General features: G+C 36.4%; 2 protein-coding genes and 1 long non-coding RNA gene across 8 annotated transcripts in view; 2 read left to right on the top strand and 1 right to left on the bottom strand.

Moving 5' to 3' along the window:
- LOC100378895 (uncharacterized) overlaps window positions 1-26,474 on the bottom strand; it is a 68,042-nt gene extending 41,568 nt beyond the window's left edge. For all 6 annotated transcript variants that reach the window (XM_085505143.1, XM_085505144.1, XM_085505145.1 and 3 more), the window contains exons 1-9: window positions 26,403-26,474; window positions 22,888-23,013; window positions 18,773-18,865; window positions 15,842-16,057; window positions 14,788-14,937; window positions 14,228-14,386; window positions 13,834-13,992; window positions 11,977-12,101; window positions 7,493-7,771 (exon numbers count right to left, since the gene is read on the bottom strand). In XM_085505143.1, coding sequence (XP_085361269.1) covers window positions 7,493-7,771; window positions 11,977-12,101; window positions 13,834-13,992; window positions 14,228-14,386; window positions 14,788-14,937; window positions 15,842-16,057; window positions 18,773-18,865; window positions 22,888-23,013; window positions 26,403-26,433 — 1,338 coding nt within the window. In that variant the 5' untranslated portion in view covers window positions 26,434-26,474. The remainder of the gene's footprint in view (window positions 1-7,492; window positions 7,772-11,976; window positions 12,102-13,833; window positions 13,993-14,227; window positions 14,387-14,787; window positions 14,938-15,841; window positions 16,058-18,772; window positions 18,866-22,887; window positions 23,014-26,402) is intronic.
- On the top strand, window positions 8,776-9,936 carry LOC146737171 (uncharacterized). Its single transcript, XR_014930979.1, has 2 exons — window positions 8,776-8,905; window positions 9,773-9,936. It is a non-coding gene; the product is annotated as an uncharacterized LOC146737171 (long non-coding RNA).
- Window positions 26,475-26,694: 220 nt separating the features above from the next.
- The window catches only part of LOC102808372 (ornithine transcarbamylase, mitochondrial-like), a 57,748-nt gene continuing 56,833 nt past the window's right edge, over window positions 26,695-27,609 (top strand). Inside the window, exon 1 of the mRNA XM_085505142.1 lies at window positions 26,695-26,907. Coding sequence (XP_085361268.1) covers window positions 26,795-26,907 — 113 coding nt within the window. The 5' untranslated portion in view covers window positions 26,695-26,794. The remainder of the gene's footprint in view (window positions 26,908-27,609) is intronic.

The following is a 27,609-nucleotide window of genomic DNA, read 5'->3' as shown; positions in this document are numbered from 1 at the left end:
CTAACTCTAGTACAAGGCAGTACCATTAGCAGGCACACCTGACAGGGCTCCTAGCTAACTCTAGTACAAGGCAGTACCATTAGCAGGCATACCTGACAGGGCTCCTAGCTAACTCAAGTACGAGGCAGTACCATTAGCAGGCACACCTGACAGGGCTCCTAGCTAACTCTAGTACAAGGCAGTACCATTAGCAGGCACACCTGACAGGGCTCCTAGCTAACTCTAGTACAAGGCAGTACCATTAGCAGGCACACCTGACAGGGCTCATAGCTAACTCTAGTACAAGGCAGTACCATTAGCAGGCATACCTGACAGGGCTCATAGCTAACTCTAGTACAAGGCAGTACCATTAGCAGGCATACCTGACAGGGCTCCTAGCTTACTCTAGTATGAGGCAGTACCATTAGCAGGCACACCTGACAGGGCTCCTAGCTAACTCTAGTACAAGGCAGTACCATTAGCAGGCACACCTGACAGGGCTCATAGCTAACTCAAGTACGAGGCAGTACCATTAGCAGGCATACCTGACAGGGCTCCTAGCTTACTCTAGTACAAGGCAGTACCATTAGCAGGCATACCTGACATGGCTCCTAGCTAACTCTAGTATGAGGCAGTACCATTAGCAGGCATACCTGACAGGGCTCCTAGCTTACTCTAGTACAAGGCAGTACCATTAGCAGGCATACCTGACAGGGCTCCTAGCTAACTCTAGTATGAGGCAGTACCATTAGCAGGCATACCTGACAGGGCTCCTAGCTTACTCTAGTACAAGGCAGTACCATTAGCAGGCATACCTGACATGGCTCCTAGCTTACTCTAGTACAAGGCAGTACCAATAGCAGGCACACCTGACAGGGCTCCTAGCTAACTCTAGTATGAGGCAGTACCATTAGCAGGCATACCTGACAGGGCTCCTAGCTTACTCTAGTACAAGGCAGTACCATTAGCAGGCATACCTGACATGGCTCCTAGCTTACTCTAGTACAAGGCAGTACCATTAGCAGGCATACCTGACATGGCTCCTAGCTAACTCTAGTATGAGGCAGTACCATTAGCAGGCATACCTGACAGGGCTCCTAGCTTACTCTAGTACAAGGCAGTACCATTAGCAGGCATACCTGACATGGCTCCTAGCTAACTCTAGTACAAGGCAGTACCATTAGCAGGCACACCTGACAGGGCTCCTAGCTTACTCTAGTACAAGGCAGTACCAATAGCAGGCACACCTGACAGGGCTCCTAGCTAACTCTAGTATGAGGCAGTACCATTAGCAGGCATACCTGACAGGGCTCCTAGCTTACTCTAGTACAAGGCAGTACCATTAGCAGGCACACCTGACAGGGCTCCTAGCTAACTTCATTACATGATAACACAGTGATGTTAATGACATAATCAACATTGATTGTTGCATCTAAGCATATTTTCTGATTTTTACACATTAAAATTACATTAAGATGCGTGGCACAATGGTTGTCTGGTACACCCAGCAGTGCAAAAAGAGTATATTTTTCTCACTTGCCAGGTTTGTGGCATTCATATTTGGAAGAATGGCATCTGTTTGAAAGGCATGTATGTAAATGTGTCGAAATGGGCGTAGTCCGAATGGCTAGTGCTAGTAGCACTAATCCGAAAAAGTACTAGATCTAGTGCTAAAATGGCACTAGATCTAGCGCTAAAATGGCACTAGATCTAGTGCTAAAATGTGCACAGTGCGAGTGGCATTGTTATCGCATTGTCAACGACGTCGAATAATAGGAGGGGCATCAACAACCACTTTCATATGCAAACTACAAACAGTATAAAACATCGGCAATATGTGCGAGATGTCCATAATAATACTTTCTTTATATAAAACCGGATCCTGCCGTAAATTCGGCCATCCGAAAAATCGCCCTGGGGATTTCATGGGTGATGGGTGCTTATTTGGGGTTCAAAATTTCAAAAAATAATTATCAAATATTTTGGGGAGAAATTTTCATTGTATCCAACTACACAGACTTACTACGCCGTCAGTTGGGCCACCCAAGACGACAGAAACTATTGCAAAATTAACAATAATTAATAATTTTTGCTGAATTAAAAAGTAGACCACCTGGAATGTCATTACAGTGTCGCCCAGTGTCATTTTTCAAATACATTTGTTTTTATGTTATTGGTAACAACAGTATATTTTAAACGACGTTTTTAATAAAAACGAACGCAACTGCATCGCGTAGCAGCAGGCGATCACAGATGCTCAATCCGGACATGCAACGTTTCACAAACGTTGATTATTACTCAGTAGTGATTATAATAACGCACAAAAAATAAATTTGTTGATTCAAATAAAATTCAACTTAGTTTCATCGTAAGCAAATGATTTCGATCGCATATAAACGCTCGATGCGGTAGGGTATGTGCCATGTTTCTCTTGCGTGAGTTGAGCTAATAGGTCAAATCACTAATTAACCAATCAAAATGCTGGATGATGCTAACGTGTTCAAATCACCATAGTTCATTTAAATATGTTAATGTTATTGAACGCAACGCGGAAGAGATTTGCCGATGTTGTAGTACGCTCTTTTGGCTTGGATTTGATGGGAAAATAGCATGTTTTTTTTTAATTAAAAAAATAGTTGTTTTCAAAGATGAACTTAGCATAAGAAGAATAATTTAACATTGTTTACAGTGATAACAGCTCTTTGTCCAAACGGAGCTTATGCTAGTCACAATCAACACGCTCTTGAATAAAAACTTAAATAGACTGATTTAGGCGTCAGGAACGATTGAAATGTCCGATAAATTACGACAAAATATTTTAAAAAATAAATTTAAAAACTGCCGAAAAATCGCCCTGGACGATTTCTTGGTCCCATTTTTTTAACACGACCATACACTGGGTTTGTTTAGCTGTGAAGGGTTAAAATACGCATTTCACAACTGGAAATTCAACAGACGACCTTGTTACTTCACATGTTTTAATTATTAGCAACTGTAACAAGAACAGTGTTTCGAGAGTCTACAACAAAAAATCCTAAGGGCTCCTAAAAAATGTTATTGCAGAGAAAGTGTCTAGACATATATAATATGGTCACGTTAAAAAATCGAAAAATCGGCGAAGTTACATCATATTCTGTTAGTTCCTCCATGATACAATGTAACAACAGGATTGCGTGAATATGTATATGCCCATTCACAGGTCGCAGTACACACAACATCCACCGAGGGACCCGAGACTTACACTAGGAGTATACCATTTTTTTATTTAGTTCACATATGGCATCATAATTTCATTTTCGAAGATCTATTTTCATTAAGTGTGGCGCCGACCAGAAATAAAACGGCACATCAGCAATTTTAAAAAAATCAACGCTGAATTCCACCATTTACATAAAGTTTCCATTCGCCAAAGTTGAAAACACAAACTTCCTCACAATACCATTTCATACAGTATATCTATTCACAATTTGTTCGACCTGGAGTTTCACTGTTTCAGCTAGTTTCCCGGCCGATCACGTTGTTCCTAAGGTCTATTACGACAAACGTGGACAATGACATTCTCAATTTTCCCACTGTAGCACATTTCCAATGAATGAAAGATACAACAATTTTACGTAAATATTAATTTATTTTCAGAGAATTACGGGATGTCTTGACGTCGTTGACAACGCCGTATCAATGCCACTCGCACTATGTCCATTTCTATGACGATTTCCCATAATCTAGTTTTGTACTGACAACTAAAAACTTCCACTGATCCATGTTCAGAATCTCAGAGTACACAAGTGCTACAAAACTATTTGTCATACATGTATACTTGCTCAAGAAACTGCATTCATAAATCTGAGTGAACCTTGATGTACATGACTTCTTTGTTAATCAAGTCTTAGTATATTACCAGGACCTGAGTTTGTTTCAACATCACCACTGGGCATCAGAATCATTATCATGTTGTCAAATACAATTTGTTATTAATACAGTAAGGTATATTATTTAAAATGTATTCATTGTACATAGAACAACATCTGTTAATTTAAACAATTGTAAAAGCTATGTTTTCAGAGCAAGTACATGTAATAATTAAGAAAGCCAGTAGTGATAAAGGTTGGTCTGCTCATAACCTTCAATGGAGAAGTAACAATAATTGTTTGAAGTCTTTTTAGTGCAGTGATATTGTTGCATTTCAATCAATATTAATGGGTATAAAATACTGTAAACCATTTAATTTTCACTTCTAGATATATTCAGGATTTTATGAAATTTGTGTACAACATTTCAATAAAGTCCCTGACACTCCATGTTGTAGGAACCCAGAAAAAATTGCCTTGCGAAATTGAAGCAGTTCACAGCACCACTGTAAAAAAAAAAAAAAGTTTAAAATGAGTATTGTCCAAGATATACACATGTGGGTTCATAAGACATATGTACCAATCTGAGTGGTTCTAGAGATTAGTATCACAAGATTTTACTCTCCGTGATTCAATAACAGCCCTATGTATAACGCTGTGTTGATCAGGCGAACTAATTGACAATGGCCCTACAGGTATCGCTATGCAATCACAGTAGTTTTGTATTCTTGCAATTCGACCATGGAAAATTTTTTTTTTTTTGAGAGTGGCTGAGTTATTAGAAGAAAAACAGAAACTATTTTTTTTAGTATAAATTCTAGTAACTGAAATGCAGGATTGAAAAAGAACAAGACAATACGCAGGATTGATAAACCTTCAGTGAGCACTCCTGAAATTTCAGATCATTGGTACCATGTTTTTTATTGCTCAATCACTTGACCCTGTATGGCACAAGATCGCAAGCTTCTATCATAAAATTGGGTTATTAATTTGATGCAACGAAACATGCATTCACAGCAGACGGAAATTCGTTTGAGTTGTTACTGGATTTTTGTATTCAGTTTTCCATTTCAACCACCATCATCACTTAGTAAGCTGTGATTGCGCATTGGGATACTGACTGTGCATAAATGCGCAGTGTAGTGCCACCAGAAGACCAATTGCTTGAGAATATTTTGCACCATTACACCATTTCAAATATTATATTAATTCACAGACAACAAAATAAAGATTTTCAATAACATACAAGTTTTCCCACAAATGATGATTGTATGGCAATTACATGCCTTCGCCAGTTTTACTTTGGAAGAAGTTGGAAACATAACAGAAAAGGGGCTACATGCTACATCTTGTGTTTTTTTGAATTTTAATCAAGCATGATTTTTTAATTTTTTTTTACAAATGTCTATTTTAGAAACAAAAACAATAAATGTGTAGGTAGGCATTTTAACAATTGCACAATTAATATTGGATGAAAACGTCATTACCGATATAAATCATTCTGTTCAAACAATTAAAAATAAGATCACATTTAATTTAGTCAGTTTTCATAATGAAATACATAATAACATGTACTTATAAATTTGAATAAGGTTCAATGGCCTTTTCATTTAGTGCCAGATTATACACCATAAAACCTCTGGTTTAGGTGTCACACTCAGAGAAGAGTGAAAGGCCTTTGGTTCATAGGCACTGCGAAATGTTGGAATTGAATCCCCCCCAAAAAATCACATAATGTAATATGCATTATTTTTTTATAATTTTGTTGATAACGAATATAAAGTATGTTCTAAAAGAAGTTTCGAATAAATACAAACACGAATACATTGCTTAGTGGTTAGTGCCGGTAGCAAATGATCACGGTAGCACAATCTGGTCATTCTGTGTTTCGCAAGTGAATAACTTACTTGTTTTCGAAGTATTGCAATTGTTGATTATTATTCAGTAATGATTATAATAACGCACAAACAATTAATTCGTTGAATTTTTATGAATTGGAAGTAATATTCAACTTAGTTTCATCGTAAACAAATGATTTCGGTCGAATGTAAATGCTCGATACCACACAATATCCGCCATGTTCCTATTTACACGTGGCTCATTTAAATATGTTAATGACGGTTCAGTGACCTCGTGGTGAACGCAACGCGGTACTGTAGAGATTCAACGATGTTGTACAAGATCTTTATGCTTTGATTTTGATGGGGAAAACGGCATGATTTTTTTTTTAATCCAAAAATTAGTTGTTTTCAAAAAATAAACTGAGCATTCAAAGAATAATTTAACATTGTTCACAGAAATAACAGCTCATTGTCGAAACGAAGCTTACCCATTCAGGCTATTCACATCATACTCTTGGATAGGTGTCAATGACTACGGTAAATGAAATATCCAAAATATTAAAAAAAAAAAAAAACTGCCGAAAAAACGCCGGGCGATTTCATAGTCTGTTGCAGAATACTCGACCGACCGTCCATACACGTGTTGTCACTGTACATCCACCATGTTGAATCGCAGGAGATCGGCAAAATCTTCATTACAACTAATAGTTTAATGCTCACAACATAAAAAATACGAATATAATCATAGGCAACCTACTATTATATAATGAATAAATTGATCGATACAGGGAGTTGTGGATATTTCGGAAATCGCGACACAAGCAAAAGACCGGATAACGATTTACCGTAGTTGAAAACTATGTCCCCATGTCCAATAATTTGACAGTTTACGAACTAGTTTTGTAGATTGGAGACAATTGTTTGCTTTTTTGGCTTTTCACAAGAATATAAAGTTGGCAATCATCATAATATTCACGTCCGTACGTCACGGAATGTACACCAATCGTACCCCAATATACATTCAATTTTGTTGAAACTGGAGAACTTACCTTTGCAAACACGTCTCTTATGCCGCCTTCTTGAAGTTCTTGAAATCAAATAAAGTTACTAGTTCTTCTAGTAACTAGTGAATGAGACCACTGAGCCGAACAGAACACATGTATAAACAGTACTATAATAAATTGCACGCAATGGAGAAATCACGTGCCGTAATAACAGCAGCGTTACTCACAGATCTAATCTACTGTAAAATATTTTATTTCAGCTGGATTATCATTCGCTGAAAAGACTTTTTCTGGGTGTTTTGTATTGAAATTAATTTTCATTGATTTTCGACAAGTTGACTGTAAAATATAAGAAAAGGGTATATTCGCTGGATTTTATTTTAACTGAAACATTCCTTCAGCGAAAATAGCAAAAAAATGTTGCAAGCAAAAATATAGTATTTTACAGGAATTAATTTATTCTGAGCATGCGCAGACGTTCTGTCAATGTTGCCGGGAGAGGTAATTTTTGATGAAAATCGTGAAAAAGACCCACTTGGGATTTTCAGATCTGGATAAAAAATTACGTGCATACTCAGCAGAGACTTGTTCATCAACCTGCCAAGTTTCACTGATATCTGCTGTAGAATTTCTGAGAAAATGTTGGAGACGGAATAATGGACATAACCTGAATTATAAAGTCCCCTTTTCAGGCTGCGCCTGAACGGGGACTAACTATAAGTTGTGACAGGAAATGATAATATAAGTGGGTAATATGTATTTTCAATACAATATATACTAAGTGAATAAACAATGAGGTGAGGCATAACTAATTACTTACTTCTTTCTGTCTTCTCCTATCCCGTGCTGTGCCACCATATGTATTTGATAATTTGTCTTTCTCATTGGTTCCTTCCACATCTACATTGTATGTTTGTCCTAATATGCTTTCATTCTGTGCCATCACTTCAGATATTCTATTGGATGACTTTCTAAGGGGGTCTTTAGATGACTTTCTTAGGGGGTCTTCTTCTTCACTGTCTGCTGAGCTTGACAACTCTCCATTTGCTTGGTCTCTTTTAACTGCCACTGTTAACATGTGACAACCTCCACAAGCGACCTGATACAGTGACATAATCAAATACATAATAATGATGGCAGATACATTATGTTTTACCACCACCAATCAGATACCTTTTTTAGGTCACATGCACATAAAGTGTTTAAATTACCACATTAGAAACGAAATTAGAAACGAAAGTATAAACGAAAGAATATGTAAACTCTGCACAGATGATAAAATTGAAAACGAGTACCATTTCTTAATAGGATGCAGTAAATATGACATACCCCGTAATAAATTATTTAAATATATACAGGGCAAAAAATCTGACTTCTTGAAAATGAAAGAAGACGAAAAATTCTGATTAATTATGACAAGCTTTGCAGGAATAGAAACTGCACAATTCATACATACAAGTATGAACTTAAGAGATGAAACATAGTAACTCCATCAAATTAGTCTGCAGGTAGTTTTAATGCAATGGCATATTTAGTAGCTTAGTAGTTTTATTGTTATACTAATTTTCAAGTATTTTTTCCTCCATTCTTAGTTACATGTATTCAATGTTTTATTTGTGATTCTGGTGGATTGAACTGTACTTCCGTCTTGCTTTGTACTAAACAATAACATTAGCTTATGTTTAATGTGCTATTTGTGATATTAGTTGTGTGAAGTATTATTTCTGTTCTTGTTTTACAACCATAAAATTACTCTCTGTAGTAGATTTTCGTGTTGAATAAAACTATTATTATTATATCACTTATATCAAATCAAAATATCATTAGCAGACATTTTTCCATTCTGCTTGATGTGCCACAGCGCACGGCAAATGTGATATCCCAGAGTTCAATGCGTTTTGTACCATCCAATATACACTTTATCTCCGCACGAGGGCGCAATTTCAAATTGAAAGAAAAACTAGCATACACGCTATTACCATTCTATGACCTCAATTGACCCACCAGCCTCATTCCCAACTTGATACTGGAATTCTCATTTTTTTGATGTATTTAAAGTTTTTTACCCGGATCGTTTTAACCATTTCAATAAATAGTTATAGACTATAATTGATTATGCGCAATTACTGCATTTTTGGTGGTTTTTGGCCTACTCCTCTCACTGTTATGTTAGAATTACCGCGAGAGTGCCTCCCATGGAATGTCAACATGGCGGCTCACAAAGTTACGTTCGGTAAGTCCTTTTTTTTTACGTTTTACACACAAAAAAAGCAATTTTTAGAAAATAACGTTCGATTTCTTCCATTGTTGGCGCCTTTTTTGTTGCAAAAATGCTGGTCGTGAAAATGAAAAACGTAATTTTGTTAGGGATTTCGAGAGCTTTACAACGATATGTAGATCGACCATATACACGTTATGTCCCTCATAGGAGTAGTGAATAAAGTGTCATAATGTATTTTGTCATTAATTTGCATACCATATATACACTATTGAGATAATATATACACTATTGAGATACTATGGGTATAGGGATAAAATGAACATTTTCCATGTATCTGTTTTTGATACCAATGCATTTCATTCGTTTCTCTCAATATTATTTTCTGACATATTATTCATAATAAATTATGTAATATTAAAGTGAGAATATACTAAATATAGTTAATAACAAATGATTTTCAAAAAAAATGTGCCACGCCCCCTCCACTTGCCCCATTTCTCCAGTAAACGTGACACACATTGATGTGTTTGAAGTTGAAGAATTAATACCTAGAAAATAGTGTCATTACAAATTTGACAATTTAGGCTGACTTTAGAATAGTTTTACCAAGTGTAAATAATAATTTATTATTATGACAGATTTTTTATATTAAATATTGAGATTAGTTTAATAACAAATGATTTTCAAAGAAAATGTGCCAGGCCCCCTCCACATGCCCCATTTTTTACAGTCAAAGACTTCATAGAAAATAGTGTCATTACAAATTTGACAATTTAGGCTGACTTTGGAATAGTTTTACCAAGTGTAAATAATAATTATTATGACAGATTTTTGATATTAAATATTGAGATTAGTAATGCATCTTGTGTTTTGTTTCAGATCTTTTGTGCTGAACTTACCATGGACAGTTTGCATGTGACGAGTGATACCTGGCTTGATTTTATATACAACATGGAGATGTGATGCGCATAGTGTGCATTTGTATTCCTTGTGTGTGCCAAATAAAATTTCAAAATGTGATTCAGCAGAATCCAACAAATTCACTTCAATGTGTTCAGTGTATTTAATTTCAAATGCTAGTGAAGCTGCTTCAAGTTTCTTATCAAGTTTGTTAAGATCATCCTTTTTAGTAACTTGAAGTAACTTTGCTGAATGATTTGCTTCATTAATTTCAACCTTGGTATCAAATTGGTCGACCAGTTTTGTTTCATATTGCTTCACATCATGTTTTTGATCTTTTGTATAAATTCCAGTTGTTGGTCGATCTTTTGAGTCTCGTTGAAGAGCTTGTCAATTAGTTTACCCACGTTTCTCAATGTAGCATGAAGGTGATCCATAGTGTATTCATTTATGGGGTCATACTTTATAAGAGGATGATTACTCTGACCATTACTTTTTTCTTCTGCCCATGAATTCATATCCGCAAGAGTGATAGACATATCCCATTCATGATTTGGATTGTGACATTTATGAACTGTAGCCAAACATAAATTGCAGAAAAAACTGGTATTCTTTCTCTGCAAGACCAAACTTTTATACTTTTCATCTCGTTCCAGTTTTCTACAGTATTTCATCCCCTTTATACCATGTTGGGCAAATTTTTCAGTGCATGCCAGAACAGGAAGAATATCAACTTCTATCAGTGCATCACTCTCTGAGGCATTTATAATGGCAAATGGAATGCGGCTTGCATCAGAAGACTGGATTTGGATTTCTCCATACTTCATTACCATTATATTTTATCAGATGTATAGCACCACTGATGGCAAATTGAAATTTTGGGACACTCCCTTGAAATCTTGGAAAGTGTGGCCACCCTCACCTACAACTATTTCTAACTTCTGTCTCTCATTTTCATCATCAAGGTCATAATCCAATTTCTTTTCAGTCAATATGTTGAGGACACTTCTCCAAACCAGGCCTTCAATATCATGAACAAACCAGCCCTTTTTATTTTGAGAGGCACTTTCTGACACCATAGTGTGGAACCGTTTCAAATTATTTCACAAAGTGGTTAATTTGAGAATTCAATTTAACAGAAGGAGGCAGAATATCTGATGTAATGGCTTCCTTGAAAAATGATACAGATAATACTGATTTGGCAAATGTTTTATCTTTATTTAATCGTAATTGCCAAAGGGCACTCTCATCAAATCCAGACAACTTTTCACCTACTGCCTGGTGCTGATTTAAGATTTTACTGATGTAGGCTCGACTCTCAGTGGCTTTCTTAGAAATTGCTGATCTTTTCGTGCTAAATAGAACTGCAAGAGAGACTTCCAAATATTTTTTTGAATCATCCCATTCGTGACCCTTTAAATTTTCCAGCAAATTTCTCACCACTTGTCTTACTTGAGATGGCCCTTTTTGAATGATCAAATCGGAAAGTTGCCCTATTTCATTAGCAACGAGCGATCTCGCCTTCATCAGCTTAAATCTGAGAAAAGCACGGCTGGCAATAGAGCTTGCATTCATTCCCATAACGAACAAATCATTCGACGCGATAGCATAAAATCGCCTACAAACCATTCGAAGTGAGCACATCGTTTTAACTTTCTCGAACTGTGAACTATAGTCATCACTGTCATTAAAAAAGCAACAAAACGCAAATATTCGAGTCAAAATCTCGGAAGAAAGATCAGAAAGCGAACGACTTTGTGTGCCGACGGACAACATCGGCGATCGAGTGAGCAGTTGAAGCCAATTTCCCACGTAATTTTGCGGCTAAACTTGCCTGATTGACTCTTTTGGATACTCTTAGCATGATTCTGGCATCGTTCTGCGCATAGCAATATGCGTTGGTACAGAACGTGTTGAATTCTGGGTAAAACCTCGTACCGTGCAGCGCACCGGTACGCAAAATTGTGTGCGGTACAGGTTTTAAATTGACTCACACGATAACAAGAAGAAAACCCCTTTTTTTTACTTTAGTGTAATTTATAATATCATGATGCCACTGGTTCAAACACAATCCAATTTGTAGTATAAAACATAATGCACTTGAAATCCCTATCAATCAATGAACCTCATTGGTAATGCAATATATTGCAGAAGTGCAATGAAAAGGATAAATTACTACTTACACTTTGGACATCAAAACTGGTGAATCTAGATACTTTACAGGGTTTAAATATATTACAGAAATCTTCTTCACTGATGCCTAGCTTGCCATGCCTCCCATCACCAAAAGTATACATAGCACCTTTTTCTGTTACAAGCAAACAAGTGAATGTTACATATGTATAATGTATGTGAAGGTAATATATATACACCATTCAATGACTGGTCTGTTCTAATAGAGTTGAAACATTGTCAACATTAGTTTATATTAATATTTAAGGGTTACTATATTAGGTATTAATTACTATATACATGTACCGTACTCGACCGCGTTAGCGCCCATGCCCGGGCAAGCGACCACCCCCCAGTTTTGCGCAATTTTTATATTTGGGGTCACATTCGGCAAAGCGCCCACCCCTTCAAAATGCAACTAATTTAAAACTTGGTCTTGCGTAACGAATCTTGGTAATCATTTTTATATGATACAGCATGGATATCGATCGCTGTGAACATGTTGTGAATGTGTAGAACACGGTAACCGTGCGTAAACTACGCTTCGACAATGACCTGTTAATACAAGTAAAATGCGATAAATATTTCATGCCATATTCAGTTTACCTCTCAAAAATGGCTAGTTACTAGTTTTTTGGAAAAACCATGTCGTTTATTCGCTGAAATCAATTCCAACAGATTGCACTTCGACATCGATTATTCACTTCCGCATTGCGTTACCGGAAAGTCTTCGGGAATTTCCGAAGAATTGCGTCAGTACAAGACAGCATTCTGATTAGTTAATAACCAACTTGACCCATTAAGTCAAAGGACGCTGCTGCAGGTCAAATCTGCAATTGCATCATGGCGGAAAGTGATTTTCATAGAGAGTTTGTGTACGATCCAACAACTTCGTCAGTGGAAATAATATGACAATTTTGACTTCGACTGTGTTCCAACAGACTCAAATGTTTTTAATTCCGTAAATTATGGTGGTACGTAATTAATATTGTAATAAAATGTGCGTATTTTTTGTGATCATTTATGTTTCTTCATTGTGAAAATCAATGATGATGCAACTAATTTAGTAATTTGATTTTTCCTCAAAATCGTAATCTGTCACTTGATGAATCAAAATTTTCATTTGCACTCTTTTTCGAGGGGGGTGCTCGGGTAAGCGCCCACCTCTACAAAATCGTGATTTTCTGAGTTGAGGCCCCTGGGCGCTAACGCGGTCGAGTACGGTACTTTATTTCAGGATAAGAGTAAATATGAAAATATTCAGGAGACACTTAAAAAACTTGTTTAAAATTATATGTTTCTAAAAGAGATTTGGAATTTAGAAAACAAATGGATACTTAAGTTTAGGATTAATTTTACAATTCTGTTATTGCTATTATTCAGTATCACATAAAATTGATACATCAAAATTTGTAATGTAATTATACTTTCACATACCTCTAGTGCTAGGAACATTTTATATACAACCCTAATTAATTATTTTTAAATTTTTTACTGCAATTCTATAAGCATAAATGTTAGTACAAACTGTACAAAATAGAGATACTTTAACTTCCACAGTGCATTCTATTTTTTAATCTCATCTAGCTTCAGAGAGTCAGCAATAAGCGACTTTTAAAAATGTCTTGTGATCTATCAGTTAATGTTGGAATATAGGTTATTGGTACTGATATTTAATTCTGCTATGCCCACAAGATTGTGACATAGAACAGAGAATGAGATACTGATATACAGATAACACACATGAAGTTACAAGTAGATATGCTAACACATTGAAATGGGGACTCAAAATTGCCAACTCACATTTGTAAATATGCCATATATTACCATTTTTTTACTCTGTTCAAAGAACGGAAGAAAGCAATTACCTGTAATAACTGCTGTATGATTATCTCCACAAGAAACATATTTACATTTATGTTCACTAAGGCGAGCAACTTTCTGTGGTAGACTCAATTGTAGTAATGATGGACCATTTCCTAGCTGGCCATGCATACCATCACCAAATGTATATAAATTACCAACATCTGAAAAGAAACAATGCTTTACTATAGATGTAAAAGAAATGCTTGAATCAAAAGTATAATTGAAATGACTTATGAACCATTATGATCACTGTCATTTTTAATTACAAATGGTGGTAAGTTTTAATTACACATTGATAGTGATTTGTATATTGATGATGATTTTTAATTGCACATTGATTTAGATTTTCTGTGTTGATTTTACTACTATAAATTAACTTTGTGTTGGTTTTCTTACCTGATATGACAGCAGTATGGGCACCACCACATGCCACCAATTTAATTTTTTCTGTTATAGATTCTACATGCTTTGGTGTTGTGGTGTCTTCTAACTGGTCTTCTGTTAAACCTAGTTTACCAAATTCTTTTTCACCAAAGGTATAAAGTTTACCATCATCTATAAAGTACAACAACATATTTATTTGTACAAAGTATTTTTTATTGATTCTATTCATTAACATCTTTGGGCAAAAAATGTATCCCAAAATTAATGTCACAATTAATTAGTCAGAGTTTCATTGAAAAACGTGACAATGAAAAGGTATGGTATTTTCATCAGTTGGTTTTAAATGACAAAGATTGCAGAATGACTGTGACACACATAACTATAGCTGTATCTTAGTAAGTATTTACATGAAACCCACCTACAGGACCCCCATATATGGGACCATATGACACCCATTCACAGAACACTCACCCACAGGACACCAACCCATAGGACAACAAAACAAAAACAGGACAGTAATATGCACCCACCCACATGAGTACCAAAACACTGGAGAATGAGTATGCACATACCTGTAACTATAGCTGTATGGTAGTACCCACAGGAAACCCAGCTTACTGAAGAATGAAATTTAAGTTCTTTTGGCGTTTCTACACTATCGGTATTACCTAATCCTAACTGCCCTTCAGAACCACTACCCCACATGTACAGAGTACCATCAGCTGAAAGAAAAAAACACAAAATAGTGTGTAATTATAAAGATCGCTACACAATCATTGCTGTTTTTTTGGCCTTCAACTATCCTAGACAAAGAGTATGGAAGTTATCCACTTGGTTTTACATTAAATCACTTGCTTTTGTGGCATGGAATTATCTCTGCTCTCTCAGAAAAATTTAAAACGTCATCAATTTTTATAGGGCCTGAACTATCAAAGGGCATTATTAAAGACGACGAATTTTACTATTTGAGAAATTGCCAAACAAAAATGATTCGTAAATATATAGCTTCTAAATATTTCATTCCCCAAAAAGCATACTCTGTATCAAACAGTTTCTTAACATTACAGAAATGGAGTTGAATTTTTGTTATCTGATGCCTTTTTTAGTTACAGCTGAAATTAAGCTCCAAGAGGTTCAATGGAAATTATGTCATAATGTATACAAAAAACGCTCTCAGTCGAATAAACCCTTCTAAGGCTCAAAGTACTCTGTGCACTTTTGTATATTGTGAATGCACACAAGCAATTTGGAACACTATTTAACATATATGGGCTACAGCACTCAATTATCAAAACAAATTGACAGAAATATAAGCAATAAATATAAGCAATAATAATAAGCAATTTAGTCACATAATGAATCATGTGATAATTATTGTGAAGAAAATTATTTACGAGTCCAGTATTGTATTGTATTACAAAAAGGAAATTTGACATTGTCCGAACAGGACTAAAAAAGTATGGAAGTTTTATCAACAAATTAAAAAAGTTTGGCTTTAACTGTTAACTATCTCTGTACATAACACTAAATTTGTCCTTATGAATTGTGAAACAAAATTTGTGCACATTATACAACTGGAGGCAATGAGGATACAAATATTGATATCATAATATAATGGATACTCACTTGTAAGTGCTGCTGAATGGTCAGTACCAGCTGACAATAATTTATATTTCTGTTCTGGTAGATTTATAAGTTGTGGTGAGGTAGCACACTGTGCATCTCCAGTACCTAACTGTCCATCAGATCCAGCACCAAATGAATACAATCTACCTGCTTTTGTACATACTATAGTGTGAGATCTACCACAAGCTACCAAATTTACACCTTCTTGCTTCAAAGCTACAATGATAGAAAATATTTGAAACAACATAAATAGGTAGAACATAAGATAGGTTCCCAACTGTTACAGTATTAGTGAAGTGTACAAATGAGTGTGCAAGATGACAGTTCATTTCATAGCGTTCTACTTTCTGTCCAATTTTTCTGTGTGGTCAGTCCATGTACAGTACAGATGTCATTTATTTATCATATTCGCATCAACACACTTGCTTCGCATTTTGTCATCAAGGTCTTTACCGTGCCCTACTTTGTTATAAATATACTGCCTCCAACAGTTTGATTTAAGGAATAACCACCCTCTAGGACGAGTATACTACTACATATATCACAAGACTTTGTCCAGTTTCATGACATATACACATGAGCGATAGTGATGTACTGTATGTATATTACCAGATACACACAGTCACAGTTACACTTCTATTCTATTTTACTTATACAAAATGTAACAAGCCATGGCGCATAGCACAGTCCCCAATAGTCAGCGAATTTAAGATATATAGTTTTGTTTATAGTAATATAGCTGGAATATAACCATGTCAGGAATATGTTTATGATGATTGTTTAACATTAAAATGATAGACATTTGTATCTGATCATCAAACCAGTACTTGTCCACATTGAGAGATATTGCTCTGGAAAAGCCTTAATTAAACCAAAATCAGCCATTTTAAATATATGTATATATCTATAACATGATGTATAATGAATATATAAAATTTGAACATAATCAGTCAAGCATGTCAGAGATATGGCTCTAGAAACCCATTAAAACAAAATGGCCGCCAGTCAGCCATTTTAAATCCGATCTGAAAAATAAAATGACGTGCATCAGGAGCTCATAATGTCTAATGTATGTTATAAGTTTGAACAAAATCCATCCATAAATGCCAGAAATATCTGATAATTTTTTAGCACAAAATGGCCACCATTCGGCCATTTTAATAGAATCGTCAAAGAAATACATCAGTATATCAATGGCATGATGTATAATGAATATTAAAAATTTGAACATAATCAGTCAAAGCAAGTCAGAGATATGGCCCTAGAAGCCCATTCATTAAAACAAAATGGCCGCCAGTCAGCCATTTTGATTCCAATCTAAAAAATAATATGACGTGCATCAGGAACCCGTAATGTCTAATGTATGTACCAAGTTTGAACAAAATCCATCTATAAATGCCAAAAATGCTTGATATTTGATGATTTTTTAGCACAAAAATGGCCACCATTCGACCATTTTTACTATGATCGTCAAACCAATATATTTGTATATCTATGAAATGATGTACTGTAGAATATTTTTTTGTCGCTTGCAATTTATAAACACTCAAAGCATGTCAGAGATATGGCTCTAGAAGCCCATTCATTGAAACAAAATGGGCGCCAGTCAGCCCTTTTGAATCTTATCTGAAAAACATAATGATGTTCATCAAGGTCCTACAATGTCCAATGTATATACTAAGTTTGAACAAAAACCATCTGTAAACAGCCGAGAAATACTTAATTTTGATGATTTTTCAGTACAAAAATGGCTGCCATTCGGCTATTTTGAATGGGATCGTGAAACAAATTGATGTGCATATGTATAATATCATGTATGATGTATGTGTAAAGTTTGATTGTGATTGGTCCAGGTATTTCTAAGATACAGGTCCGAACGCACGCACGTCTGGACGCACAGAGATCAAAACACAAGTCCTCATCTTCGGACTGCATCCGAACGAGGACTAATAAATTACACTGTTACTAGGGTAACAGTAGGTCAATAATATACAAACAAGGATCTTTTTTACTCAAGTGGTCTTAAAGTACACTTTGTCAATCATGTTACTATGGTAACAAAATACATTGATGACATCCGTGGTTACACAGTAATGACCTTTGCTTTGGTATAGAAGTACAGCAATAATTTAAACCTTCCTGAATGCAAACCTAATCCTTCAGAGAAATGCATATAATAATGAATTTACAAGTACCTAATACAGCCAGACAATGTGTTACACTAATAGAATAAATTGCATTGTGACCATAATAAAACCAATCCTTTTAAAATGGTATTCAAGTTTTAATTGTTTGTGTGACACGAATAAATAGAACGACCATGTTGGTGATGTGGCAATCATATACTGAAATCATTGAGATTTTATTTGATTTACACCAAGATTTATGGAGTTACCGGTATATACAATACATATAAAGAAAAGGTCCCCTAAAATATAACATTTTTGAGATATAAAAGAGAGTTGCTCTAATTGCAATTCTATTCAAACTAGCAGGGATTGTGTGCACGCTGGTGCACACATCGCAAAAGTGAAACTGTATTGGATGGACAGAGAGTGTGTAAATGTCTACACTGGTAGCTACTACATGTATGTGATTCAAACACATGAATTTTGCATTTGCCATCCAGTACCAACAGTTACTGGTATGTCCAGAAGCAGCGGCTTTTCATATCTAACAGTATCAAAGTCAAAACACTAGCGATATTCTTAGGAATATAACAATGTTGCAATGGAAACTGCATGATAGCCCTTTCACCTTTCCTTAGTCCCCACTATAACTACCACAGATTTACACATATTCACATGTTTTCAAGTGCAACATAGAGTTCCATAAAATCTCAACATATTAACTTTAAGAATCTTTGTTTTTAACATGGAATATACACACCAAGCTAGGAGGTAATTAATGCATACATGTACATGTACTTACATTTGACACATCCAGGTTTAGTTGTTGGTTTCATATGACCAAGTCCAAGCTGTCCCCAATCATTGGAACCAAAGGTGTACAAACGACCAGACTCTGTCAAATTATTACATACAGGAATTAGGAATAAAAAGTACACAGTATACAGACTGTGATTGATTAATTAAGACTTGAGTGTTGATGGTTAGTGACCATGGTCAACCATGTTTTGTTGAGAGACTTGACCATGATCAATGATCATGGTAGTTGATGGTCAGTGACCTGTTATATTATTTCTCCAGATCATTTTACCATTTGCCTTGTATTATATAATATCTTGAGTTAATTAACTTTCAATTTGTTCTGCTTCACCAATTACAAGTACACATATATTTATATCCATTACATGAATTACCTCTATTCAGCAGATTATGGTTGTAACATATACAAACTGAGCTCTTGTTATCTCTCAAGTTGTCATAATTAATGAAGAAAATGTATGGAAATACGACTTTCCATCCCGATTCTGAGGCAAAACTTTATATTTTTTCTCTACAATTACATTGTTAATTAATGATGTTCAGTTTGATTGAGGGACTGGGTGTTCATAGGAACTAAATATTCCTGAAAGTATCTGTGTCTCACACCAGGAAAAATTCCAGTGACATTTTCACTGGATAAAAAGTTGACAATTTTGATTGAGTTAAGACAATTTTTTATGTCGAGATGCCTTTCATACAAATCTTTTTGTACTTCTCAAATTACTTATAAACATATGAAATTAGACAGAGGGTTCTCCAAACCCGCCTATTCAAATAGTTCATACCAACCATAGACTCCGGTCAGTCAAAATGACTATTTTGAACTGTAGGCATTAATCAGCGATTCTGCCAAAGATGGAGAGATAGAATCTAGGTCAGGGGAAACCCAATGACCCCAAGATTCTTTTCCCTTACATCACGAACCACGTGACCGGGGCCATATGGCGGCGCCCATACAGCTGGCTAATCACTCTGGTTCCTTTCTCTCTGCCTCGTGGACTTAAACCAACGCTACGGAAAGAGTGGGGTGGTTGGGAGGGACCCGGAGTCTATGGTGGGTATGAATTATGTGAATAGCCGGGTTCGGAGAACCCTCTGCCTAAATTCACTACGTTCAATTATCCACCATAGACTCTGGTCAGTCAAAATGACTATTTTGAACTGTAGGCAGAGTCAGATGCCGATAGGTGGCAGGTTTTCCGAGCAATCACAGTCCAGGATGAAACACTCTACAGTAATCATTCAACACCATAGTTAAGACTCAAAAAGGGTGGTGTCTTACCTTGCCTGTGCTGTCCCCGGAGCAAGAAGCCAAAATGCTGATACGGTGACAGGGTTCGGTGTGCCCGAGAAAAGTAGACCCCAACCCAATTCTGGTGGTAGTAAGCTTTCGAAGTAAAGAGCAAAACAGTGATGCATGAGGGCATAGGCCGCAAAGCGGGACCTGGGAGCTTCCAAGGGAGTGCTGATGGTAGAGAAATCTGTCTGCAAAAAATGCTGAGACTGACTTGTTGCTTATGCACAGGGACCCTTGTGGTCGTTCGGGCTGGGTCAGCAAACCAAGACTGACCTGCTACGACAGGACCCTCCTCAATGGATTCGGTATCTCTTAGGTGGTAGTTGATAAAGAGGTTCTGCGTTCTCCAGAAGCCTGCCCTCCGTGTGTGCTCGAAGGGCGCCTGACGCTAGCACTAGTGAGTTAGCAATCACACAGACCTCATGCGCTCGTACTCTGCAAGCTCTGTGTCAAGGCAGTTAAAGTATTATAGACCTCTAATACAGTCGCAGTAAACCACCTGGTTATGGAAGTTGGGGAGGCCCACCTATCCTGCCTGCCCGGGCCGTAACACAAAGATATGTGCTTGGCATCCTGTCCTGAATCCTTAGTACGGTTTGGTAGCAACTCCGTGCTCGAACCGGAGAGAAAAGCAATTTCTCCTGACCCTCTGGGCCGTAAAAATTTGACAGCCGGGGGATGATGATCAGGTGAGGATCGTGTCCTGGATTTGGTTCTTGGCGAGAAACCCCATTTGTGTCTTTAGCACAACTTGATTGGACAATGCCCCCAGCTCTGGCCGACGCCTACCTGAAGCGGGGGCCAGTAGGAAGGATTTTTCACGTCGAAAATTTGAGTGGTGCTGATTAGAGAGGCTCAAAGGGCGTCTGCCAGACTGTTCCTCACCCCTGGAAGGTGGTGTGCGGTTAGCTCCACATTGTATTCCAGGCACCAAAGGAGGATTTGCTCCACTAGGACTGACAACGATGGGGAACACGTCCCCCACTCCTTCTTGAAGGAGACCACCGCTGCATTGCCTGTGTGGAGCAGGACTCTGTGGTCTCAAACTACGGGTAGAAAGTGTGGTAGTGCTAAGTACACTGCTTTCAGTTTGAGCCGGTTGATATGGTTGTCCCGAAACTAATGTGGGGCCATATTTTTGGGCTTGTTGGACCAATAGATGAGCTCCCCAACCCTGGGGGGAGGTATCTGTTACCAAAGTCATACCTGCGGCAAGTGGATCCAAGGAGGCCCCCTGTCCGGGGTTGGCCAGTGACGACAACCAGGGCAGGGCTTCCTTCACTTGGTCCAAGATCAAACCCCGCCTATCTAGTTCCCATAGGAGAGCTCGGCGTTGTAACAACAAGCATTATACCGGGCGGCTGCGTAGTGCGGCCTGGGGAACCACCCTTCGAACCGAGGTCATCATTCCGATGATCCGCATTAGTTCTCGGAGGGACACTGAGGGAACGCTGACTAGACATTCGGCTTGGCTGCTTAGCGCTAAGAAACACGCTTGAAATAGTTATACCAAGCTTACCTCTATGTCAAACTCCATGCCCAGGAACATCAACTGCGCGTTGGGGCGAGATAGGACTTGTCGATTTACTAAAGAGCCCAACTGGTGAAGTAAATCCTGTGTTAGCTTGACGTGTTTGGCTGATAACCCCTTGTCCGGGTTGTGTAGTAACCGGTCGTCTAGGTACGGATTGAGGTGTACCAACATTTGGTGAAGCAGCAGCACTACCTGTTTCATCACCCTGGTGAACATGTAGGGCGCTGTGCTTAACCCAAAGGGGAGGCACCCAAAATTCGAATACTTGGACCAGCTGGGCGATTCGAAGGAGATGGCAACTCACTTTAACCGATTTTTACTGGACGCAGAACCTTGCTGTGAAAATGCGAGCAACGTGGTCAGTCTCATCGATTTTGATAGCTCTGAAAAAAAAATCTCAGGCCTCTGAACTCCAGTAAAAAACGCACGCCTTCAAGGCAAAGATCCCGAACCTTGCACGCAGCCACGGATGCAGATTCTATGCTGGTAAATTCTTAATATAACCACTGCGCAGTCGACTCGAAAGCGAACAGACCAAAAAACGGCAGCGAGTCATGGAGCTGTCATTACATCTATTCATTTCTAAATACGTAGATCAAGCATAAAATGAAGACGACATGCATGAGGGAAGCGAAAAATTTTGTGAAAAATGCTACACACAAAGGGGAAAACGACACGAGGGTAAAAATGACAAGAAAAACTTATCCTACCAGCTACAATGTTGCATGCCGCCCAGCGGCAACAACCCAAGCTAGAAACCCGGACAGGAAAAAAGCAAGTGATCCAGGCAGAGCTCGCTAGATCTCATCTCCATTCGAGGATGAGAGAAAATCAGAGTGATTAGCCAGCCGTATGGGCGCCGCCATATGGCCTCGGTCACGTGGTTGGTGACGTAAGCGAAAAGAATCTTTGGGTCATGGGGCTTCTCCTGACCTAGATTCTATCTCTCCGTCATTGACAGAATCGCTGATTAATGCCTACAGTTCAAAATAGTCATTTTGACTGACTGGAGTCTATGGTGGGTAATTGAACGTAGTGAATAATTATATAGACTTGTTCTACTTTCTTGGGAACAATGTATTGATGTGTTAATTTGTAATTTGCATAACAATGTATGAATCATAAGAAGGATACTACATTCCAAGACATCCACATACCATCACAACAAAGCACAATGAAATGAAAGAGGCATTGTAGTCTCACAATAACCCTAGGTGAAATATAGTGGTCTCTGATTAAAGGTCATCATTATTATGGAATTTGTTACCTGTTATGATGGCTGAGTGTTCATCCCCACAGGATATGTGCATGGCTTTGTCATTTCGAATCCAAAATTTACTTGGTAAATTATCTGCAAACCTACTCTTGCCAAACGTGAAAATGGCTCCAGTTTCTATAAAAGTAAAACATACAATGGAATTAATTATTTTTTTATATAAATGTTGTTAGTACATTTTTGCATCATAAATATAATTGATAAATATGAATAGATAAAGGTGGCACAGTTGTCGCACAACATTTTAATTTACTAGTGTAAACAAAGAAATGTTTTTTCAATTAATTTCAACTGACTTCATTACATTATGTTGTTCATTGTAACTGCAATGTCCAGATATGAAATCACTAAATCACAAAAAATTGTTTTGATTAGTAAAGTAGTTGACACTATGTGAATGCAAGCATCATTTGTCCCAGTGATAGTGAGGGGTATCGTAAAACTCAGGTCTGAGTATTATCTCAGAGCATGTATTTACCAGTTTCATTGAAACCTGTTGAATGGTACATGCAACATACAATTGAACATGCTGTAAATTGGCTAACTAATATGCAAATTAATTAATATACAAGCATGTATTTCAACTAACAACTAATCAGGTCTGAGCATTAGCCCAGAGCATCTATATACAAAGTTTAATTGAAATCTGATAATTGGTTCTTGAGATAACAGAAGAACAGACTGAGCTGCCACCATGGAAAAGACTTGCAAGTTTATTGCGCTAATAAATAAAATAAATTTTGTTTGTTATCATCATGAAAGCTGTTAAAACTCTTTATGTACTCATTTTACATCAATGCTACTGACAATAATGCTACTGATAATAATAATACTGTTTTTCAAAAACAGATTATCTCTAACATCTCAGCTATGCAAGTAAAAGAACATTTTAACAATTATAATATAATGAGATATCTGAAAAAGAAATTAGGCTAGCCATTAAAAAACTAAAGAGTAAAAAATCATCAGGATACATGTATGATGGTTATTGCCCAGAATTGCTTAAATACAGTTCAGACTTCCTAATTCAGCCACTACACAAATTATTTAATATAATCCTGGATTTATCCAGATCTTTGGAATATTAGTATTATCTCTCATATCTTCAAAAAAAGAGAAAAAACTGACCCAGAAAATTATAGAGGAATAGCTGTTTCTAGTTGTGTAGGTAAAACTTTTTGTAGTATAATTAACACTAGAATTAGTCAATATTCTGAAGATAATAACATTATAAACAATAACCAGGCAGGATTCCGTAAGGGATATCGTACTACAGATCAGATATTTGTATTGAAAACTATTGTCAACAAATACTTGAAATCAAAGGGAAAATTGTACTCATGTTTCATAGACTTTCGAAAAGCATTCAATAAAATCTGGAGACAGGGGCTTTTCTATAAATTACTCAATAATGGTATAAATGGTAAAATCTATAACATCATTAAAAATATGTATCAAAATACAAAATCATGCATTCGCTTCAAAAATAAAATAACACCCATATTTGAAACAAGGGTTGTGTCATTAGCCCAATGTTTTTTAATTTGTTTGTTAATGACTTAAATAATTCACTAGAAGATGAATCATTAGGTCCAGTTACATTGAATAACTGTAAAATTAGTTCCCTATTCTATGCAGATGATCTAGTGATAATATCTGAAACAAAAAACGGTCTACAAAAAGCACTAAACAGTTTAGAAGTTTATTGTCATAAATGGAAACTCCAGGTAAATCTGACAAAAACAAAAGTTGTTATTTTCAGACGAGGAACACTGAAAAAGACAGAAAAATTCTATTATAATGAACAAAATATTACCTGTGTAGATATGTGCAACTACCTGGGTATAAATATAAAGTCAAATGGCTGCTACACTGAAGCCAAACAAAATTTAGCAGATAAAGCAGCCCGAGCAATGTATGCATTGAAACAGTTCCTACCACCATTAACAAATTGTAGAACTTTCATCCATCTTTTTAAAAGGTGTATTCAACCAATATTATTGTACGGGTCTGAAATCTGGGGTCATGAAATTCAAGATTACAACAAATGGGACAAAACAATAACAGAAAAAACACAATTGAATTTTTACAAACAACTACTAGGACTGAACAAATTTGTGACAAACATTGCATGCAGAGCTGAAGTAGGAGAATTCCCACTCTTAGTAGATATTCAGATCAATTTAATAAAATACTGGACTCGTATCAGTAAATTACCAGCCAACAATATCACAAAACAAGCATACCTTGAACAAAGGAAATCCAATTTACAATGGTACTCTTCAATACAAAAAATTATGAACAACATGAACTGTTCACGAGAACAGAATGATTTGTTAACAAAGCATATACAGAAAATTGGCAAAGTTGTCAAACAAAAATACATAAATTTCTGGAAAAAAATATAACTGAAAAAACAAAACTGAGAACTTATAAAAAATTCAAAGACACTTATAATTTTGAAAAATACTAAGATGTGTTGAATTTGAAACAAAGAACTTCAATGACAAAATTTTGAACTAGTAATCACGATTTAGCAATAGAAAAAGTGAGGCATATGCAACCAAAAATACCTACTGAAAATAGAATTTGCAAACAATGTTCACAGAATGAAATAGAAGATGAGCTGTACTTTGTTATGAAATGTCCACAATATAAATTAATACGCCAACAAATCATACAAGACATTACGTTTCCACAAGAAACACAGGATGATCTCCAGAAATTTAATTTTTTGATGACTTCAAAAGATGATGTAATAATAAAAAAGATTGGCAACTATATTCATAACGCATTTCAATCAAGAAATGAAAATGCCATTTGATATGTAACACTTGCTTTATCCCATTAACAACTAACTTTCTTTTTGTAGTAGTAGTTATCACAACTAATCTTTATTGCTATTAACTGATAGAAACATTGTATTTCTAAGGATGCAATAAAGTTATTACTATTATTATTTATTATTTATGTGTTAAATACCACACATACACAAAATTTATTTTCTATATACTTGATATGTTTTAGTACTGTAAGTTTTTGTTGTTCTGAATGTTTTGTTTTGCTATTGTTATTTTTGGACTTTACTCAAGATTTCATTGGTACGTTCCAAATAAAAAATTCTATCTATCTATCTACACGGGTTAGAATGACATAATAGTCAGCTAGCAGTGTGACAATGCACCCAACCCAAAGTAAAAATGTAATACGATCTGGTTCTATTGCAAACTAATGGACGTTCCTTGGATTCGTCAAGAACATCATTACATGAATAGTAACCGGTCTGCCCATCGCAAGTTTACAAAATAACAGCAAACAGTTAGCAGAAGCCTGTTGCAAGGGACGCTATCTCCCAAGTCTGACCACACAAATATTTACTGTGAGTTTTGTCAACGATTAGCTGGTTTTGTCAGTATTAGAGCTACAACTGAATATTGCGATCATCGTGTTGACGTCTAAACTACGATCAAGATAAATACTTAAATGTAGTTTTGAGGATTTCTTACCGGGGATATCGGCATCGTCGTCAGTCGCCATGTTTCGAGATGTATACAACACTGAAGCATGTAAATACCCGGATGTAATTCACCTTCAGAGTGGATGGCCTAAAATCACGCGAGATTTCAAATAACCGAATAGCGGAGAACCTGAAGTATACAGTTTAAAGAAATCTTACTTCTCAAATTTAAATTTGAAAATAATACAAATTCAAGATGATTGATTTGTTCCCGATGACAATTTTCGTATGTGACGAAATGTAGAGGTCAAAGTAGGTCGACCTTTGACCCTTCCTTCGGCTTCCTCGAGTATCTGCTGGATCTGTTGCAAAGTTCGAGTGATCGAGCGTCGTTCATTCATACCACCCGTGTCGTTGCATCATTCAAACCATATCACAACAATGTCGAGATTGGCTGCGTCAGTGAGAATCCTTTGCCCGCGTCTGGCAGCTTTTACCAGGAGCTGCAGTCAAAAACACGCGGGTAGCGTGTACTACAGTGACAAGCAAAGAGAGTAAGTTATGAGGTTTTCCTTGAGTGAGTGTGAAAGTGTTCATGATCATAGAGCTTATAGTATGGCGACAACATACGGCCTTGGCGTGTTTTGGTCAATATAATGACCAGTCGGTGTATAGGAACAAAACATTCGTACTGTAGATTCACACTGTTTATTATAAGGTATATAGACATTATATAACATCCATACTGGTGTTTAGTATTTTTATATTGAATTAGAAACGTAAAGGCCGTCTGTAATAGGGACTGCACTGCATTATTAGGTGACATCTTGGGCACTTTGGCTTGACTAAAATATAACTTTTTTGACCTTTTTTTTTCAATAGCGAGTGAAAAGTTAAAAGCGTCTCTGCTGTATGCACAACAAATATATAGCCAGCACAATTTATAATAATGTCCATCTCTACTATGCAAATGGATTTTTACTGTCTTTCATTTGTGATGAAATTTAGTTGATACTATTACTAAAGAATTAATTTTTTTTTTCAGTATTATATTTCTGACAAGTCAATGAAAAGTGTTCTCGGTTTACTGTTAATTATTCAATGGATTTTAATTTTCGATGATGAGTAAAATCCGCTAAATTAAATCTATGTGAATACCTAAAATGACAATAAAACTCATTGTTTCCTCAACAAATTCAGGAAAATAAAACACAGTGAATAAGATCAAAATAGTGAAATTAAGTGTCAGTGAAAAT

Source organism: Saccoglossus kowalevskii, chromosome 11, assembly GCF_978046115.1.
Source record: "Saccoglossus kowalevskii chromosome 11, keSacKowa6.1, whole genome shotgun sequence".
In the NCBI taxonomy this organism is placed as follows: Eukaryota; Metazoa; Hemichordata; class Enteropneusta; family Harrimaniidae; genus Saccoglossus; species Saccoglossus kowalevskii.
This window is presented reverse-complemented; position numbering and strand designations above follow the sequence as displayed.